The sequence below is a fragment of the Castor canadensis genome, chromosome 11 (assembly GCF_047511655.1).
Source record: "Castor canadensis chromosome 11, mCasCan1.hap1v2, whole genome shotgun sequence".
Lineage (NCBI taxonomy): Eukaryota > Metazoa > Chordata > Mammalia > Rodentia > Castoridae > Castor > Castor canadensis.
In genome coordinates, this window is record NC_133396.1 from 56,619,542 (window position 1) to 56,641,645 (window position 22,104).

The window sequence follows — 22,104 nt, forward strand, 5'->3', positions numbered from 1 at the left end:
TAACAAGATCCCAGTGCAGTCACCAGGGAAGTTCTCAGTCACAACAGTTTGGAGTGGCAGGCATGGTTGATGATGTATAAACCGATAAAAATCAGTGTCAACCAAGTGCAGCACTTACCAAGGCACGCTCTCTCTGCAGCAGGATGTTCAGCAAGCCCTGCAAAGGAAAGACGTGCATTAGCCAGGTCGGCGCTCAGCTGTACTCTTCCTACAGGAAGGTTCTGGAGTTGTCCTCTCAGACACTCCTAGCTCTATAAACCCTCAGCCCTCTCATACTGTGGCAGTAGGATGTGACACATGCTGACCCATGGTTGTGAAATGTTACAAGTATGAAACGTGACCTGTGTAAGAAAGAGGGCAATGGCTGGGAACAGGATGCCCTAGAACACCAAAGCTAGGACCACACAGCCATATTTCACAGCCTGGCCAGTCTCCTCTGGGCAGGCTTTTTGAGGAGACAAGAGTCAAGAACAGCTGAGTGAAACCAAAACCCATTACGTACAGCTACGTGATAAAAGCAAACAGAAAGACAAGGCTCTCAGTGAGCATTGGTGGAGCCAGGGTTGGGGGGTGGGGCACGATGTAAAATATTTTTCCTCTCAAGTTGAGTGACAAAAACCCCTGGCCAAGTATGATAACGGGAGGAAAGTGGCCCAAAGTGCAAACTATAGGAAGTAGCACCTCCCCATAGGCTAAAGCTCTGGGGTCCTGCCTCACACTCACTGTATGGTGGTCTGCATGTAGGTGGGACACAAACACGGCCACAAGGTTCCCCAGAATCTGGTCCACTTGTTCTCCATAATGACGGCACAGCTGCCCAAATGTGCCTTCACCACAATCCAGTAGCAGAGACTTCTCAGGGCTGCAGGAGACAGAGCGACTCACCAACAGGAAAGGCTTCTGACAGTTTACAAAATGATATTCACTTTAGCAGAGAACAGGCAGCAGCTGTGGAAAGTTCTACTCCTCTATAACCTCCCTCACCTTTATCTTGAGGAGCTTATATTTAAAAAAAAAATTAGTTTAACCATAAAGCTAACTTTAGATGAGTCTGTCTTCTCTAAAGAAAGAATGATCCATGAATTCTGAAGCCCTCTAGGCACACAGACTTACACAATGCAGGCTAGGTAGACCAGGAGAGCAAGCACACTTAATCCACACAGTGACTGACCATTCTGACAAAGGGAACAACACCCTCTGCTGAGAATGCCAGGCAGAGACAGCTATGTCATGTGACACTGTTCCTAGTTCCAGTTGCCACATGATTTCCTCCCCTTTCCAAGGGGTCCTGGTTTTCTCAGCACATATCCTCAAAGCCGTCTGGCATAGGACGGGCTGCATGTGCTTCCTCTGCAGAGGCAGTTAGTGTGGACTCTGGGTTCCACTCAGAGCTGTGGACTTGACAGGTCTCAGGCAGGGCCCACAAAGCCTGATTCTGACAGTGCCATGGGCAGTTCTGACGTGCAGTCCATTTCAGAGGCTATGCTCATAGGTGGAGACAATGGTGTACCCTCTGGCCTTCTTACTTCTGCAAGGGAAGCCATGAGGATGGGGAGGACTGCACCTACTTGCAGAGTGAGATGCCTTCACACTAAGATACCACCTTCTTTGGAAAAGCCCATAATGGGATGGGAGGGCAAGTGTCAACCATCCCTTCCATTTAACTTCTGCAAGTTCAAGGACCAGGCTCAGTGTCTGGGGGATCAGAAACCAAAGAAACCCCTGGCAGAGGCCAGCTCACTCTAAGTTGCTTTATTTATAGAGCGCTTATGCTCTAGGTGTGCACATATCTGACCCCGGGGGCATCTTGCCCTTGTTGCAGTACTGATCATCCACCACTAGCATCTAGATGACAGCAAAGTAGAACTAACCTGGCTCCTCACAATCTTACTTTTCTCACATACGTATGTACAGAGGTGCCATGGATATTTTACACCACTTTCTCTGCAGGTAAATGACCCCACGCAAACCTCCAGGTCAAAGGGAACCCAAAAGATGGGCTGAACATAAAGCTACAAAACCCAAATGCTTTAATATACACCAGCAATCAGGAGTTAGAGGACAAGATGACGCAGTTAAGACACCAATTCAAATTTCAGCCTTGCTTCTTATTAGCTATGGAACTGGAGCAAGTAACTTCTGTGAACATCAGTTCATCAATAAAACTGGTATTCACTACTTCATCAGATTAGTTTGGAAATTAAGTGAGATGATTTCTTAGCAAAGTGCACACCATACAGCAATATCAACTCTTTTTATTAAAATTCATAATAGGATGAGTTGGGGTAATTTCCAGAAATAAAAGTTAGTTGTTGAAGCTACAAAGTGTAGTAAGGCCCAATACTCATCCTCTGAGACACTGGACAAGATGACAAGTGTACAGACTTTATGATGCTATTTTCAAATTAGCTTGGGGAGTGGAGCTCACCAAAACTTTCATTTGAAAGATAAGGGGGCTCTTTGATGGAAGATGTTTTCTGGGGAAGTAGTAATACCTGATGTTGACAAGTGTGGAGCTGACATTTCGAATCTTCATTGGGATGGCAGACCCTGTACCAAGGAAGATAATTTCTGGATAGTTGCTTCTTTTCTCTGGAAAATATATGTAAAACAGTCCATTTATTTGGATCAAAGGTGACCCAGCATTCACCCTTGGCATAGGTAAGCAACACAGTCAAGCTCAGCATCCCAGGATGGGCACTGATGGACCCTGGCCCCTCCCTCAACCAACTTTCTCATCCCTGTGACACCTGCAGGCTCTTAGTAAATAAAGAAAGGGCACCTAAGAGGGAGAGAAAATAAATTGTACAGTCCTTTCTTAAAAAAAGAAGAGAAAAAAAAAAAAGACCCAGTCTAATTCTGTCTGTCCCAGATGGCAGCTAGAGGGAGGAAGCAGAAAGCATGCCTCCTAAAGTAAAATCTTGGAGAGAAGCTGGAGATACACCTCACAGGAAAAACCACCAAGAAGAGGCAAAACTTTGACTCCTCCACACCTCCAGCCTGCACATAGCATCTTCACTTCACGTTAAACAGAGAAACCAGGAGGACTCCCCCACCGCCATCAGACGGCAGCACCCAGATGGCTTGGGAAGACGCAGACCACAAGGTTAGCTAAGCAGCATGTGGTAAATCCCACAGACAACCCTGGGCAAGATCCCACCCAGGGAAAAAAGAAAAAAAAAAACCTGAATAATAAGCAATAACAACAAAAAAGACAGGTAGCAAAGAGGGCAGGGCATCCTGAGCACCAAAGAGGAGGGGAGGGGAAATCCCTCACAACAAGTGGGCTGGAGAAGGCAACAGTGGCAGCACACACCCAGCAACCAGGAGCGGGAAAGCTTGTAAAAGTGGCGGTGGGAGGAAAACTCCACAGGAGAGGGGGTAAGACCCACTTCCCATGTAAACTGTAAATAAACACACACGCCTGAGAAAGCTGGAGCAGTGTCACCTCCCCCAGTGTGCTTAGAAAGGAGAAAGTTTGTAGAGGTGGTGGTCACTCCCAAGAGAACTCTAAGTAAACAAAGTCTGAGGGGCTAGGTGAGTGTTAAGCTCACTCCTGAGATCTGCATAAATAAAGCCTCCAGCAACAGCAGGCTGACAGCAGTGGGCAGGTGAGCCACAGCCTCAGATAGCCATTCACAGAACTGTCTCCAGACTTTTTTTTTCTCCCTAACTTTGATGAGACAACAACTGAAGAACTACACCTGCATGCTTAAAAACTTACTGAAACTGTACTGCATTTGAACTTGGGACACTTTGTGGGTTTTTGTGTGTGTGTGTGTGTGTGTGTGTGTGTGTGTGTGTGTGTGTGTTATTTTGTTCTGTTTTGTTTTAGTTTTTTTCCCCTTTGATGAGACAATGAAAGAACTACTTCTGAGACACCAGCTCCAGGACTGGAGGCTAAGGAACTAACACCAAAATTATTAAGACTGAAACTTTATTGCATTTGAACTTGGAGATTTTTTTTTCATTTATGTATTTTTTATTTTTATTTATTTATTTATTTATTTATTTTTTATTTTCAATCCTCACTCTGTCTCTCTAATGCCTGTTCAGCTTACTGTTGATTGGTATACTCTCTCCCTGCTTATATCTTTGAAACTTTGGTTTGTTTTGTTTTTTCTACTTGTTTATTTGTTTTTCCCTTTTTCTTTAACTTCTTTGCTTTCCATCTCCTCTCACCCTTCCATTCTAAATATCACCATTGTTATTTTACAAGCTAGAAAATACTTAATTGCACACAGTACAGGGAAAATAACACCACCAAGGGCAATGATGGGAAGACAGGAAAAACAGGGAAACCAGTTTCCCTACAGCAAAAAATTAGTACAGGAACTAGAGGGAAATGAAAAAAACAGATATTCAGATCCAGCCTCCAACAAAATGAAGATAAACTATGCCAAAGAACCCAATGAAGCCCACAAGAACAATCTAAAAGAAATTCTGCAGGTAATCAGAGAATTTTATAGAGATGATACTGGATATGGTCAACCAAAATGTACAGGAAACACTCAAGAAATTCCAAGACAACAAAAATAGAGAATTTGAAAATGCACAATAACAAATAAAAGAAACCATAGAAGCACTGTATAAACACCAAAGTGAAACAAAGAACACGATTAATAAAAAGATAAATGAACTCAGGGCAAAAATAGACAACATTAAAGAGGAAGTAACTCAGCATATGGAAAACTTCAGAAAAAAGAATGAAACAGAATTGCAAAACAAAATGGAAGGCCAATCCAGCAGAACAGAACAAACAGAAGACAGAATCTCAGAACTCAAAGATGAAATGGTAATTAAAGGAAAAACCAAAGAACTATTAGTTAAACAACTCAAGACCTGTGAAAAGAAAATGCAACAACTCACCGACTCCATCCAAAGACCAAACCTGAGAATCATGGACAATGAAGGAGGAGAAGGGGTGCAAGCAAAGGGAATGTGTAATATATTCAACAAAATAATAACAGAAAATTTCCCAAATCTAGACAAATCTATTCCCATACAAATATAAGAGGCCTCCAGAACACCAAACAGACCAGATGAAAATGGAACTACCCCACGGCATATCATCATTAAAACAACAAGTACAGAAACTAGAGAAAGAATATTGAAGGCAGTAAGAGAGAAAAAACAAATAACATAGAAAGGTAAACCCATCAAAATCACAGCAGACTTCTCAACAGAAACATTAAAAGCAAGAAGAGCGTGGGGTGAGAGCTTCTGGGCACTGAATGAAAATAACTTCACCTCCAGGATACTCTACCCAGCAAAACTATCATTCAAAATAGATGAGTCTTCCATGATAAGCAGAAACTAAAACAATATGTGACCACAAAGCCACCACTACAAATGATTCTTCAAGTGATTCTGCACACAGAAAGTGAAACCCAACATAAACATGAAAGGGCAGGCAGCACCAAACTACAGGAAAAGAAAAAGTAAGAATGTAGAGAGTAACCTCCACTTAGGTACACACAATCAAACCTTCAAACAACTAAGACAACTAAATGACAGGAATCACCACATATCTATAAGTACTAACACTTACTGCTAATGGACTTAATTTCCCCATCAAAAGGCACTGTTTGACGAAATGGATTAAAAAGGAAGACCCAACAATTTGTTGCTTACAGGAGACCCATCCCACCGACAGAAATAAGCATATGCTTAGGATGAAAGGCTGGAAGAAGATTTAACAAGCCAATGGACCCCGAAAACAGGCAGGAGTAGCAATACTTATCTCTGACAAAGTAGACTTCAAACCTACATTGATCAAATGAGATACAGAAGGACATTTCATACTAAGAAAAGGGGAAACAGACCAAAAGGACATAACAATTATCAACCTATATGCACCCAATGTCAACGCACCCAATGTCATCAAACATACCCTGAAGGACCTAAAACTATGTATTAACTCCAACACAGTGGTTGTGGGAGATTTTAACACCCCATTATCATCAATAAATAGGTCATCCAAACAAAAAATCAATAAAGAAATCCTAGATCTAAAATATACAATAGATCAAATGGACCTACTTGATGTCTACAGAACATTTCATCCAACTTCTACACAATATACATTCTTCTCAGCAGTCCATGGAACCTTCTCAAAATAGATCATATCCTAGGGCACAAAGCAAGCCTCAGCAAATATAAGAAAATAGAAATTATACCATGCATACTATCTGATCACAATGCAATAAAACTAGAACTCAACAACAAAAGTAAAGACAAAAAACATGCAAACAGCTGGAAACTGAATAACTCATTACTTAATGAGCAATGGGTCATTGATGAAATAAAAGAGGAAATTAAAAAGTTCCTGGAAGTCAATGAAAATGAAAACACAACCTACTGGAACCTATGGGACACAGCAAAGGCAGTCCTGAGAGGAAAGTTTATAGCCATGAGTGCATATATTAAAAAGACTGAAAGATCCCAAATCAATGACCTAATGATACATCTCAAACTCCTAGAAAAACAAGAACAAGCAAATCCCAAAACAAACAGGAGAGACATAATAAAACTAGGAGCTGAAATCAATGAAATAGAAACCAAAAAAACCATACAAATAATTAATGAAACAAAAAGTTGGTTCTTTGAAAAAATAAACAAGATTGACAGACCCCTGGCAAACCTCACTAAAGTGAAGAGAGAAAAAAACCCAAATTAGTAGAATCAGGAATGCAAAAGCGGAGATAATAACAAACACCATCGAAGTCCAGGAAATAATCAGAGACTACTTCAAGAACCTGTATTCAAATAAATTCGAAAATCTTAAAGAAATGGACAGATTTCTAGATATATACAATCATCCAAAACTGAACCAAGAGGATATTAATCACCTGAATAGATCTATAACACAAAATGAAATTGAAGCAGCAACAGCAATCAAGAGTCTCCCCAAAAAGAAAAGTCCAGGACCTGATCGATTCTCTGCTGAATTCTATCAGACCTTTAAAGAACTGACACCAACCTACCTCAACCTGTTCCACAAAACAGAAAGGGAAGGAAAACTGCCTAACGCATTTTATGAAGCCAGTATTAAACTTATTCCAAAACCAGGCAAAGACACCTCCAAAAAGGAGAACTATAGGCCAATCTCCTTAATGAAAATTGATGCAAAAATCTTCAATAAAATAATGGCAAACCGAATTCAACAACACATCAAAAAGATCATTCACCACGATCATTCACAACAACAGGTGTTGAGGAGGATACGGGGAAAAAGGAACCCTCTTACACTGCTGGTGGGAATGTAAACTAGTATAATCACTCTGGAAAAAAATGTGGAGGCTACTTAAAAAGCGAAACATTGATCTAACATAAGATCCAACAATACCACTCTTGGGAATATACCCAAAAGACCGTGACACAGGTTACTCCAGAGGCACCTGCACACCCATGTTTATTGCGGCACTATTCACAATAGCCAAGTTATGGAAACAGCCAAGATGCCCCACTACTGATGAATGGATCAAGAAAATGTGGTATTTATACACAATGGAATTTTATGCAGCCATGAAGAAGAACAAAATGTTATCATTCGCTGGTAAATGGATAGAATTGGAGAACATCATTCTGAGTGAGGTTAGCTTGGCCCAAAATACCAAAAATCGTATGTTCTCCCTCATATGCGGACATTAGATCAAGGGCAAACACAACAAGGGGATTGGACTTTGATCACATGATAAAGGAAGAGCACAAAAGGGAGGTATGAGGATAGGTAAGACACCTAAAAAACTAGATAGCATTTGTTGCCCTCAACGCAGGGAAACTAAAGCAGATACCTTAAAGCAATTGAGGCCAACAGGAGAAGGGGATCAGGAACTAGAGAAAAGGTTAGATCAAGAAGAATTAATCTAGAAGGTAACATACATGCACAGGAAATCAATGTGAGTCAACTCCCTGTATAGCTATCCTTATCTCAACTAGCAAAAACCCTTGGTTCTTCCTATTATTGCTTATACTCTCTCTACAACAAAATTAGAAATAAGGGCAAAATAGTTTCTGCCGGGTATCGACGGAGTGTGGGGGAGAGGGAGGAGGTGGGGGGGGCGGGGTAAGGGGTGGTGGTGGAAGGGGGGAGAAATGACACAAGCGTTGTATGCACATACGAATAAAAAAATTAAAAAGGACTTCTTTATTACAAAACCATACCTTTAATGTCTACCTATCCTTGCAACTCTGCTGGATGGAGACATGCTTTTGCACAGGAACAGGTGCAGAGGGCCTGGCCCCCAAAGAAATAGGAAGAGATCAAGTCGCAGTCGAATCCAAGGAGACCTGGTGATTCTGCAACCCATGCCCCTTCCCTGGCCTCACCCAGCCCAGCAAGTCCTTTTGCACACCTACAAACATTCCATGAACTAAATGTCTTCAGCATACACACCAGAACACCAATCATAAACAAATGAAAAGTAACACTGGAAGAACTAGTAAAAGGAGAAGTCACAAAACCCCTAGGCCACTTTTCTTCAGGGGGCAATGAAAACCCAATGAGGTGAGGGACCTGGCCAAAATCTTCCAGCAACACTTGGAAGCTTGGGACTAGAACCCATATCAGCAGTATGCCATTCAAAGTTCTCCACAGGGGCTCACAAATGTGAAGAATGCCTGGCACCACCACAAAACACTGAATTCTCTGGTCTGGGTGGGGTGCAGGTCCTGGGATTCTCAAACCCCTCCACCCCAATTTGAATGCAAAGCCTGAGTATAGAAGCCCTGAGTTAAAAAACAAACGACAACAAAAAAAACAGGTAAGATGCACTCCTCTTCAAAGGCAGTGGGATGGATAGAATCCAGAAATGGCTGCCCTATGATTAGCTCACCTGCTGGGGCTGGGATGTCCTGTGCACTCTTCCTATACTCCTGCACACTCTCCTGGAAATTAGGGAGCTCCAGGGCCTCAGCTATGAATTCTTCAGGATTGCAAGTAATAATGGAGTCCCTGCAGAGAGAGAGAGGCATCTTGGGTGACTAAAGGGATTGTATGGCCTCAGCCAGTTCAGATACTGAGAATAAATCCTTGGGATCAATCTACAGATCATTCCTTCACATTAAGATAGAAGGCTAAGTAACTGAGACCTGGGTGGTTCTAATCTGCCTCCAGAACCTCCTCAAGTAAGTGGGGTATATCCCAGAATAAGGCCTGAGTAATTCTAGTTCTCTCAGCCTCAAAGTCTGACAACCAGGCCATACTGATAATCAGAGCGAGAGTCTTTCTTTGCAATGGGAGCTGTCCTGTGTAGCATCCTACCTCTACCCACTAGCACCACAACCCAAGATTGTGACAACTAAAGTGTCTCCAGACATGACCCAAGATCTCCTGGGAGGTGAAATGGCCCTAGCTGAACAGGGCCCCAGAGACACCCTCAAACCCAGATGCACAGAGCTAATCCCTGGGAACCTTGGCAAAATGCACTCTGAACTCTCAGGGAGCCTGACAGTCTACATTCCAAGTGAACTTCCAGCTAATGCTGGTGCTGCTAGTCCTGACCATGCCGAGTATTGATGCCTTAGACTGGTGGCTCTTCAACCTGGCTGAGCTCTAAAAATACTGAGAGCTTATGAAGTGAGCCCCAAAGCTCACCCTCCAGATCCTAATTCACTGGGACTGAGCTGACCCCAAGAATTGTACTGTATTTCTCACAAAGCACAAGGTAAGCCTGAATACTGACAAGGTTCTCACTGCCTATGTAACAGCCTATGGAGCTGAAGATGGGGCCTGGGAGGCTCTCCAGCTCAAGGTACTGTCTTAATCCAGTACATGGTCTACTGTAACAATGATGCTATGAGTAGCCAGAATACTGAAATGAGTCCAGATTCAGATAGGATATAGGCAATAAGGAAGCAAGCGGTATTCACTGTACCATCTGGAATGTATTGGCAGAAGCTTTCCAGATGGCAATTTATCATTATCAAGTGTCCAAAACTGTCATCCTGTGACCCTGTAACCTCACAGTTAGGAATACCTTCAGGGAACAAACTTCCATTCAAGGATTTATATATAATACATTTACTGTTTCATTAAAACAGCAAATAACTTGAAATGTTCCAAATGAGTAAACATCACTATCTGAAAAACCAATAAAACTCTAGTTACTAGAGACTATTTAACAATACAGGAAAAGACTAACAATGTCAAGATACAAACTCAAGTATACACTTTAAAACTATACCCCAATACATGCAAATTTGGAAACACAGAATGTCAATCACCCTAGATGGCACGGTGATGGGTGACTTTGTTATGCGTTTCTTACTTTCTGTATTGTAAAGCAAATAACATTATCACTTGTTTCCAATGGAAAACAATTTTTGAAAAGGGCAGTCACTGGCCCCAATCCTCCCAATTCAACCCAGAGGAGGGTCAGGCTGTTTTCCTAAATAAATGTGGCCTGGCAGAGCTGTGCTTGTTCACTTGTGTATACTATCTTTGGCTCTTCTGTGCTACAACAGCTGAGTTGACTGCTTGACAGTGGTCAGAATGGCTTCCTGAAACATCCACTACATTTGCAGGAAAGCTTGCCAGCCCATGGCCTAGATGAAGTCCTGAGTTCAGAATTACACACACCTCTGCCACTCTCTCCTGGGGCGGAGCTGGTACTTGAGGAGGCATTCACCTCGAACCGTGGGCACACTGAGGGCAGAGCCTTCCTCCTGAAAGGCAAGAACATACTCCATGGCCGAGAGAAAAGGATAGGAGATGATTGACAAGCACCATTCTGAGACACTACCTTACTGTGGAAAGTGGTGAGAGAGGGGAAGATGCCAGGGTGGATGAGATTGAGCTGCGTTTGAATCTTGTGACTACGAAGGTTGTGGACTGATGCACAGTTCTCATTCAGGATCAGGTGCTGGGTGTCAGGCCCAAACCTATGACAAAACAGACCATACATTGACAGTGTCCATCAGGGAATAATCCTACCTCAGAGATGGCATCAGAGATTAAAAGCCCTAATGTGGACAAAAGTGTCCAAAGAGTCATGTCACTTGCCCCCAAATAGTTATTGCATGGCCATACATAATACTGTTCTTTCTGCCTCAAAATCCAGGGTTCTCTCCCTATGGCAGCTACCTTTGGGATATGCTGGATGGAAAGAATGGAAGGAAAACCAAGGAAAATTAAGACGTTCAGATAGGGATTTGAAAACAACATGGAGTACAAGGTACAAGAAGAAAAGAAGTAAGAGGAAAATAGATAATGTATGTTACAACTCAAACCCTCAAGGAACGGAATAACGAGGAGAGCTGATGAGCAAGAGACCACTAGGGTGGAGAAGACAAATGAAGAAGCTGTGTAGAGTGAAGAGCAACCCAAGTTCACTATGTACTAAACTCTCCCCCACAGAGCCCAAGAGTTTGATTCAACTCCAATCTCTTTCCACAGAGGCCACCCTTGGGCCCTCTCTTCCTAGTTACTAAACTGTGGTAGAACAGCATTCTCACAGGCTTGCTGGGAAAAATAAACTCTTAAGGAAGTGAACTGTAATGTAAATGAACTGCCTGATGTGAAGGGGGTATTCAATGAGCGGAAGCTCTTATGTTACATTGGCTAGTCTCTTCTTTGGAATATACTCTTGTAATCCTCAAGCAAAAGGCAGTATTTGTTCAGGTACCTCCCAAAGTATGGCGGGCATAAAATGATGTGAAATGTAGCACTGTGCAAGTGGGACAAGTGTGCACACTGTGCCACCTAGTGGCAATGCTTCTCTTTGTGTGATACAGATGGGTACTCCCAAAATTCTTGTGGTAGGATCCCAGAGAAAATTCAGGCAGGCTCAGAAGTAAGGGTAGAGAGCACTCAAAAGTGAGGGAAGGAATACACCATGGCCCAGAAGGATTCCCCTAGGTGCCCTGGGCTAAGCTCCATACCTTTCCATCCACTGCTGGTACCTGCTGTCCATAAGCACAGATTCTGGGGCTATATGGACCACCAGGGCCACGGGGGTGTCAGCTTCTCCCTGATACCTGGGTGGAAGGAAGAGTGGTGTCTTGTCTTCTAAAGTGATATAAACTCAGAACACATACAAATGGGGACCATGCCCAGAGGATACCCTTCAGCATTATATGGGGATCACTTTTACACCCAGGCTGTCTCTTAGGCGCTCCCAATGGTGCCTGAGCACAACAGGCCCCAGCACTGGCTGCATCCTCATCCGTGGGATTCTTCTATTAGATAGCCTGCTCCAGACCTTCTGGTCTGCCTCTCTGAGCCTTCTCCATGTCACACTGCAATCTGAGGTTCTTCCTATCTGTTCCCTGCCTACTCCAGCTTCTTCTCTCCTTCATCTCTAAAGAGCAGTTCCTCCCACCAGCCTCCAGCACTTCCAATTCCACCTTAGTGTTTAGTACCAGAGGACCCAAGACACCAAGACAGAAAATGAAAATTTTCTGAAACTCTACCATCTAGAGAGAAGACCACTGATTAACTTGGTGGTTTTCATTTAGTTTTTTAAAAAAGAACTTCACACAGTTTTTATTATCGCCATCATTGCCACCACACACATGCACAGGGCTCTCAAATGGCATCTGAGTAACCTGGAGTAGCTTTGCTGGTCAAAATTCATGGGAATACAAAGTCTTGCCACCAGCGAACCAAATTCACCTTGAGAATAAAGCAAGCCCAGGAAGGACTCCCAACATGGAAGGGGCAAGCAATCCAAAAGAATTTGTTGTATAAGTAGAAGTGAAAAAAATACAGACAAGTAAAAATTGAGAACAGGAAAAATAAAAATAAATCGCTAAGAATGGGAGGAAACTTAAAATACAGACATGTGGGTCACAGATTCTACCTGGGATTAAAGCTGAACTAAAATACTTCTTTGGAGGCAGAACACTTGGGCCTGAAACACGCTTCCAGGCTGCAATTCTATCCCTGAACAGACTCCTGAACAGTGTGCCCTCACTCTTCCCCACCTCAAGAAGCTCAATGTAGGTAAATGAAGAATAATCAGACAGGCAGAAATAGCTCAATAATGATGAGGGGGCAATAATCTAGAACTCAAAAAGTTCTAGAATTTACCCTAGGCTTAGAGCTCTAGGAGTTCTGGTCCTTGGGGTTTCTCATTTGCAAATCTTCTCTAACCTCACTTCAAGGCTACATATGCCACAAAACCCACTGACCTCGAGCAGCAACTTAAATCCTGCTAGTAGGATGGACAGGTATTTCAAGCCCAGAGGACAGGCTTTCCCAAAGACCTGGGTCCATCCCTAAGGCGTTGTGTCTATGTATGTAGGACTGGGCTTTTTTTTTTTGTGGTGCTAGGGTTTGAACTCAGGGCCTATACCTTGCAGCCAGTCCACCAGCCCTTTTTTATGATGGGGTTTTTCAAGATAGGGTCTTGTGAACTATTTGCCAGGCCAGCTTCAAACCACAATCCTCCTGATCTCTGTTTCCTGAGCAGCTAGGATTACAGGTGTGAGCCACAAACACCTGGCTTGGAATAGGCTTCTTAAGCAGCAGACACAGCCCTCATATTTCTCTCACCTGGACCCTCATCTTTACCTCTTAAAGATGTCATTCTCACAGATGGGCTGGACAAATCCTTCATCTGGACATTCTACCACAATAAATGCAAGACCAGGATCCGGGGCAGTACAGAGCTCTTCAGGCAAAATCTGCAAAATCAAACATGCCGGCTCACTGGGGTAACAGTGCACTTTCAGAACAGGGACAGCTTGCATCCAAAAATGAACAGCCTTAAAGGCAGCTACTAGCATTACAGATCCCATAGCCAAATACACAGGGCACAAGACTGACTGGAAGGGTTACCGCCTACACCCTTCCTGCTCTTTGTTTATACTTCAACAACTAGCTGCGGAGACTGGGCAAACCTACAATGGCCAGGAACACAGGCTTAGAATTCAAGGTTCTCTTTGACACTAGAGAAAACATCTTCATAAAAAACATTTTGGCATGTCTTTAGGCCATGAAAGCAAAGCCCATCAGTATGGGGTGTTTTGGACGCTGCCCTGAGCTCAAATACCAGGGAGGACATCCACCCTTGTAGGAGAACCACCAGATCCTGAACAGATGATCTACAGAAATGCCTACACACAGCAGTGCTGAAGTGCACCACAAATCTGGGGAAGAGATTCATCACATAGCCAATGAAGAAATTTCAAAAGTGGTATCTAAAGGGCCTGCATCTGAGTGGCTCTGCCCAGTGTCCAAGGTCCACCTGTGACTGCCAAATCATCATGGAAGTCAGAAGTCTCACCTCTCTTCCTTCATAAGTGATACTCTTGCCATCCTTGACAGCAGCAATGATAGGTGCGATGGCAGCAGTCCCACTGAAATGAAGATGCAAGCCCTGGGTGAGATGCTTCTCTTTATGAACAGAGATGGGCATGTCCAGTTCCCAACAGCCTCAGCCCTGACACTCACACTGGGAGGCCCAGCTCCTTTGCTTTGAGCACCAAGAAGTTTCCTTTCTTCAAGTGAAGCTGAAACAAAAGTAAGTTATTGAACACAAATGTAATTTCAGCCACTGATTAAGAAGCTTGGTTTCAATTAACTTACTTAGAAGTGTATCTTTCTATTTTTTTTAAGTTAATGTTATTTTCTTTAATTCATTAAAGTACAGTTTATTGTTTTCAGAAGGCATATAATATTCTTTAGAACTAAAATGTTTTAGAACTAAAACCTGAATGATTTAAAACACAATGCTTGATTCCAACAAATTTTGGAATTTACTCATTATAAATTTACTAAAATGTAACTTTTCTATATCAAAGTTAATTATAAGGATCCTTAAGCATCCTTCACGAGAAACACAAGGATATGGGGGTTCTGTCTTTTTCATTCCTTATCAGTAATTAAAGGAATGTCACCAAAACATTGTCTAACAGAGCAATGACCAAGCAAACTTCCAACACAATATTCCAATGACAATGGTAGCGTGATAGAAAAACAGATGATTTGTTTTGGGTTTTTTCACCCCTCCTGGATTTTTCAAATATTTGGCAATGTAGTGTTATTTGTATACTGAAAAAAAACTGTAATAACGAATTCCCAATGTTCTTATGCTAGAAGGGCAAACAACAATCCTATCACAAAACCTTATCACCATTCCAATCCTATTATCATTCTGTAAACTTCTGCCCAAGTATTTTTGGGATCTACATATTTCACACACAATAACAGAAAAAATGTCAGAAATGGCGTAAGAGGTTAACAGGGCTCTGCTGAGTTATATTTGATCTTTACTTTCTGCCTTAAATCTTGATAAGCTATTTGCATTTATTTCTAACTTCCTGAAGTTAAGTTACTCTTACGGTGAAGTCTCAAATTTAGATCCTGAAGTCTTATTCTCAATATTCTAGATTTTCTCATCTTAAAAAAATATTGTTCTAGAGAAAGGACTGAAGCTTCCATTTGTGCACATCACATGTCACACGGAGACGCTCAGGTTCAGCTGACACCACTGGATGACATGAACAAGCACTGTAGTGAATATTCTCTCCATCTACCACATGGGTCTGAAGATGGAAAATGAATGTTAAATGAATATTAAAAGGAACTTGGATACCTAAGACAGGGAGACCCATCTCTCCATGAGCTAAATTCGACCCACAGAGATTTGTTCTCTATCCCAAGAACAGAGTCTTTGAAAAACAGGCAAGAACTAGAGTGCAAGCCAAGGGTGTCCCAAGCAGTCCAACAGATGCCCGAAGCCCACGTTCTTCTATCAGATGAGTTTCACAGGCCTTGTGTTCAGAGCCTGCTTTCTTAGACCCCCCAAAACTTGAACTAGCTCAGTGTACTGCTTTCTAAACCCTCAACTGAGAAGCAGCAAATTAACTGGAAGAGGAGAGACTTTAGTTGACCCCATTAGAAATGGAAGCAGACAGCAAGGGAGTGACAGGATAGTCAGAGAGGGCAGCTTGCAGTTCCAGGATGGCTGCCTCATGCTGACGCAATGGCGGAGTACCTGAGAACCTGCCTGCAAAAACATGCTTCAGGGCTGCAGGTGTGGCTCAAACAGTAGAGTGCCTGCTTTGCAAGCACAAAGTCCTGAATTCAAACTCCAGTTCCATTAAACAAAATCACACTTCATCACATTCAGTGTAAGCTATTTAGGTAGTCAGGAAGGATGTAATATAAAAGACTACTATATAAAATAGTTTAAAAACAATTACTTTGTTGTTGGTTAAGAACTTAGAAACATACAGGTAATATGCCTACAGACAATAGTTCTTAACTTTTGTCATTCAAATAGTGACAGAAATGACCTTGAAGCTCTGACTACTGCTTTTCATGACTGTTTTCACTTGTAGGTATTAGGATCCATGTGAAATTGCAAATATATTTTAAAATCAAAGTCCACAAAAGAATAATGTGGTCTTACCAGAAATTAGGCAAAGGTATTTGTTACAGGTTATATTTTTTTAAAAAACTTAACGCAAAGTCCTACTAAAAATGGGCCATTAGTCACATTTTAAACATAGCTTACTATAATTATTTTTATTGGAATTTGGCCAATTTTAGACTACAGATGTAGGCCTTAGTGAATGCTACCTAATATCTAAATCAATCTAATTCAAACACCTTAACTACAACAATGGAATTAAATAAATTAAAACAGAGTTGAAGGAATTTGAATAAAGGCTCAACTGATTTGGAGGAAAACAAATATAGCTGCCTTTAACTATTTGTGAATTCTAAAAGGACCAATCACAGGTAAGTATAAAATACGTCCACAAACTGACAGAATACTGGAAGAGAATTTTAAAGGCTATAAAAAATATAGGTGAGAAATAGGGAATCTGTGTTCCTTCTTGACATATGTAGCTTAGGAGCTGCTACCTTCACATCACTATACATGTGCTAACAGAAGGTACCAATCATACCACGTGTTGGCCTCTAGCCACATGCTCACTTGGTGTCTGAATATAGAAAGACTCTCTTACCTTACAGACAAATGCTACCACCAAGGAAGGGTCCCTGCCATTGCCTTTCCAGCTAACACCTGAGGAAAAACACATTTGATCAAAACAAGGTGAATGGGAAGGTGTGCAGGCTTCACAAATTTTATCACTTGATATTTAGTCTTACCTCCTGTGGGCATTACTATCCCAATACAAAGACTGAGGGAGACTCTGATATTCCCCAACAGACCTCTTTTATCCTACTATGTTGAGGTTTGAGTAAAGAGAAAACACAAAACTCCAATCAGAGAAACTTCAGAATAGCAAGAAAAATTTTTTCGAATGGCCCATTTTACCTAATAGTGAACATAGCAAAAAAGTTGCAATGTCCTTTATAAATCAGTAAAAGAAAATGCAAAGTAAGACAAAAGCTAAAAGGCATGGGGTGTCAGTCTTCACCCTGTGCCATCCAAAACAGGAGAGCACTCAAGGGCTGTCTTTTCATGGTCACCAGCCAGACACATTGCAGAATAGGAACAGGAACTGATCATGTTTTGCTCATCACTGGACAACAGAATATTAGAGCAGTCCAACTCCTTTGATTCAGCTAACCTTGGACTTGTAGTTATTTCCCTGTAGGTTGTCATTCTGAAAAAAAAAATGGGCTGATCTATTCACTGATTGGATTGTCAGCTTAGTAGTTATACTTTCTGCATTACTGAAAATGAACCTACACTAATGTCCTATTAATGAAAAACACAAAAACTCTTGGAATGAGTGAGTTTGCTCTGCTCTCTTCTGGGTAAACTGAACACAAGTTTTGGGGCTATCCAAGGTTGCAAATGGCCTTAAACCTTCAGTATTGCCACCTTTCTCACTGCTTACTTTCCACCCAAACCAAGGCCTTATATGCTAAGACAAAGGCCTCTGCTTTCTTATCATGATTCTAATTCAGAATAGTAAGAGGCAAAGAGCTGCCACTGGTGATGTCATGGATAGAACTGGAAGACATTATGCTAAGGGGGGTAAGCCAGTCACAGAAATATGATCTCACTGACATGAAGAATCTAGAACAAATCCATGTCATAGATACAAAGTAAAAAGGAAGTTACTAGAGGCTGGGGAATGGGAAAAGGGAGATTACAAAGTTTCAGTGATACTCTTACTAAGTTTTAGTGACCTCTTACACTGCAAGGTGACCACAGTTAATAACAATGTATAGTTTGTTTCAAAATCAGTGGTAGAGTGCTTGCCCAGCATGCAGGAGGCTCTGGGTTAATACCACTGGAAAAATAATTGTTTAAAATAATAGATTTTAAACATCCTTACCACAAAAACTAAGTTGGTAAGGTAATGGCTGTTAACTAGTTTGAATGAATCTTTCTACCTAGATTAATACATCTCATTGGACCCCAAAACATATAAAATTATTGTTTGCCAATTAAAAATAATCTGAAAAAAGGGCAAGTCATTAAGAAATACAAGTGCCTTCCCAGGACAGTTTATACCATTGCCACCTGGAAGGTGTTGCTCATTTTCAATTGATCCAGAGCCTGAAGACTGTTCTGGGCTGAGTCTGGGTAAAGGCCTTTCTGGGCTCTGTGATGGCTGGTGCTCTCCACACCACCGTTCACCTAGGCAGCAGAGGAAACCATCAAATTACACACCACACAGGTAACCCACAGCTGCAGCCTATATGTTTCCACATAGGAATTCCAATAATCCTTTTACTATAGTAGTAAATAACCAGCTACCTACCCACCCAATCTTTGGGCATATTTACATCTTACTCATCTTTATGTTTCTGCTTAGCTCACAGCCTTGCCCACAGTAAGGATTTAACAGTGTTTGTTGAGGGAAAAGCATACAGGCTGGAGGTGGGTTCATGCATGACCACATATAGGCCAAAGGCTCCATGAGAAGGAGCAAAATTTTGCAGCCAACTAAGTCACAAAGTCAAAGAAAAACTTTTGCTGCTCTGAGACTGAAGCACAGCTTTTGTCTCAATAGAACCCATGCTTGCTCCTCCAAGCACACACGAGGCCCACAAGAAAACAAAGACCAGCAAAACAGAGCAAGCTCAGTGTTGATCACACAAAAACACATGAAAGTAAACTGTTTTGTGCTATGGAGGGAAGAGCAGGGTGCTAGAAAGACACAATGGAGGAAGACAACTCAGGCTGGGGGGGTGGGCAATGGTGTCAAAGACAAGACACTTAACTGGGAGTGAGGCAGGCAAGGAGTCTATCTCAGACCATTATCTCATAGGCTTTAATCACTGTGCCACTGCTCAAACTGCACCCCTTCCCCTCCCTTCTACCCATGGCCAGCATAAACCTCAGACCCTTCTCTGGCTCTGGACTTCCTGGCCTTTGTCAGTGCTCTTGTCTATAGCCCTTAGCATGACAAGCATCATATCAGTTAGCACTGTCAAGGAAACATGCTTACTACTAGGTATTCTCTTTCCGCCTATATAAAACTGGATATGAAGTTTGCTTAGCCAGACTCAAGGACTAGAGGGACATGCAGAACATCTCTGTTCCAAAGTCAAATCCACATCATGTGCTCTGGAATCACACAAGCTTTGTTGGAGTTTCTCAGCTCCTGATCCCACTCTCTTAGTTGGCAGTTATTAGCATTTGTTTTTAAAAAAAAAAAATCGGGGAATGCAAACCTCTCCAGAGACTTCTCATCAAAAGGCACATCTATCTGTAACAAACCAACCCCAAGCAGTGCATGTGCAAATCTGAGTGCAGACTATTTCCTGATAGCACCTTGATTACATAATGTTCCCCAGCACAATCATTTCATTATACACAAGTTCAACATGTCTGTCCACAAGAGCAAAAGCTAAGCTCCCAAAAGGCAAGAACCAAATTTCAATTCTATAGTTAAACTTCCTAAACATGCTCAGAACACAATCCAGGGCACCCAACGGAAGTATTCAGTTTCTGGTTCTTCACCCACACCCGCCTCCTCCTGGAAATCTGGCTTCCACACTCACTGTGTATGGGGACCTGGTGAACTGTCATGGTCTCATCCTTATATTCTGATGCAGAATGGGGCCGCACAGCTATGTGAAAAGTACAAATCAAGAAAGTGATTACATCAGTAAAGATGTGTGAAAATGAACTTTCATGATTCCCAACCTCAGCAACTGAACTGGTTCAGAATTTTGGTAGGAATTTGCCAGTAAAACCAGAATTTCTGAGATTAAAATTTTTAGGAAAGAAGCAAAACTGTATTTTCATCAGCCATTAATATTTACCAGTCAGATGAAATATATGTCATAATCATTGGTGACTAGCTATTAAAATAAAGAAACTAATACTTACTCAATTGCATGAGTCCTAAATTAACATATAAGAATACGAGGCCAAAGAATCTATCATCTCAACTATGAGAGCTGGTACACATTGTGGAATAAATACTAGTGCTTCTGTAAAAGAGAAGCACTCTAGGCCAAAGATGCACACCAGCTCCAGGACAAGAGCCCTGTAGAATTGTCAGCAGGGTCTCTTCCCATCAACGGGTTGGGAACCTCCTGGGGCTGAGGTTCAGCTACAAAACGTTCATACTCCTCTTCCTCCTGCAAGGAATTCAGGGCACCGAGAACCAACTTGGACTGGGGAAAGAGCCTTGGGGTCTGGATGGACTGTTACCTGCTGGTGCATGTTAGAGCACTCCTACCTGCTTAGCATTTTTGTGGCATGATGTGGGGGCATAGAAAGTGCAACAAAGCAGTATTTTTAAAAATCCTTATTATACCGATGAAGCATTTAAGATTTGATTTAAGCCAGCTTATAATGGATTCTAATTGGAAAAGTCGGGTATAGCTGAGAAAGAAATGAGTCATGGTCAAGGACTTACCCAGATCTATTCCTTTCAATGGACCAGAAAAAATTTTGATTGCTTCTAGATATTTTTTCTAAAAAAAAAAAAGAAAATATAAAGAAGTGAGAAGCTATGGTTAAAAAAAACTCAGAATGCAGCAATACAGTCAACATAAAGCCAACTTAAATAAGTGCTTCAAACCTCACTTATACAAACAGTTACTGTGTCTACTACCTATTAGATGCCAAGAGTTTAACAGTGCAAAGGAGATGAAATCCTTGTTCTCATGAATCCAATAGAAAAGAGAAAAAAGGAAACAAATTGTTAACAGAAACCACATGGTGGCAATCGTGGTTAAGTGCTCACAAAAGATGAAAAACACCGGGTACAGGGACCAACGTGTCTGGAGAGACAAGAACAGTTCAGAGGAACTGTCTCTTTAGCTGAGTCCCGATGGCTCTGAGGATATAGCAAGGCTGAGGAGGAGGCAGGAGGAGCCCATGTATGGATGAAAGCCCTGAGATGGGCAGTTGATTTGGTGGGACAATGGGTTAGTTGGTGCTTACAGCTGCAGCATAGTGACGAACACAGACACAAGTGTAAGCAACGGCTGGGGACTATGGGACTTGTAGGCCATGTCAAATTATGTGGCTTGTACTGCAATAGGGAGCCCTGAAGCATTTTAGGTTGGGAAGTGACACCTACAGTTATGTCTTAAAGATGTGGCTCTGGGCTCTGGCTGATATGTGACAGATGGGTCTGATACACAGTTGTGGCAGATGGATAACAAAGGCCTCAAAAAAAATGGAAACAAATGGAGTTGGACATTATGTTGGAAATAGAATTTATAGAATGTTAACAACTGCGATGCAGATGTCTGAAATTAAATAAGTAAGAACAAAAGTAAGGCTGGCAGAGAGACCCAAGTGCTTGAGTACCTGCCTGGCAAGTGTGAGGCCCTGAGTTCAAACCCCAGACCCACAAAATAAGAATAAAAGTCATCATTTGAGCTGGGAGTGTGGCTTAATTGTTAGAGCACTTGCTTCGCATTTGAGGCCCTGGGTTCAATCCCCAGGACTGGGGTGAAAAAAAAAGACTGTCACTCATTAAGTACTTAACTTGGTACAACATCTAAAACATCCAATAACTAAATCCAATAAAGTGATTTAGTTCTGTATATGCTATCTCGTTAAATCTTTAACAACCCTTTGAAACCAAATAGCCATTTTATAGATTAAGAAGCTAAAGCACAGAGAGGCAAAGTAACTCATTCAAGGTCCCACAGTTGATAAGGTTTTGAACTCAGATTTACTTAATTTGAAAGGAGAAGTATTTACTCCACTACCAGTTTTCTCTGGCAAAAGGATGTTTTGCAAAAATGAAAATTCT

At 41.8% G+C, this 22,104-nt stretch overlaps 1 protein-coding gene across 7 annotated transcripts in view; it reads right to left on the reverse strand.

Annotated features, from left to right (window-relative positions):
- The window catches only part of Elac2 (elaC ribonuclease Z 2), a 29,140-nt gene that overhangs the window by 5,049 nt on the left and 1,987 nt on the right, over positions 1-22,104 (reverse strand). For 3 of the 7 annotated variants that reach the window (XM_074046858.1, XM_020165574.2, XM_020165577.2), the window contains 14 exons: positions 20,752-20,809; positions 19,886-19,954; positions 18,390-18,515; positions 16,924-16,982; positions 14,399-14,457; positions 14,232-14,304; positions 13,517-13,629; positions 11,884-11,979; positions 10,746-10,884; positions 10,583-10,668; positions 8,838-8,956; positions 2,496-2,592; positions 724-862; positions 119-157 (listed from right to left, as the gene is read on the reverse strand). In XM_074046858.1, the coding sequence (XP_073902959.1) occupies positions 119-157; positions 724-862; positions 2,496-2,592; positions 8,838-8,956; positions 10,583-10,668; positions 10,746-10,884; positions 11,884-11,979; positions 13,517-13,629; positions 14,232-14,304; positions 14,399-14,457; positions 16,924-16,982; positions 18,390-18,515; positions 19,886-19,954; positions 20,752-20,809 (1,272 nt within the window). Of the gene's footprint in view, positions 1-118; positions 158-723; positions 863-2,495; positions 2,593-8,837; positions 8,957-10,582; positions 10,669-10,745; positions 10,885-11,883; positions 11,984-13,516; positions 13,630-14,231; positions 14,305-14,398; positions 14,458-16,923; positions 16,983-18,389; positions 18,516-19,885; positions 19,955-20,751; positions 20,810-22,104 lie in introns of those variants that run through there. The other 4 variants (XM_020165575.2, XM_074046856.1, XM_074046857.1 and 1 more) reach the window with 4 other exon arrangements.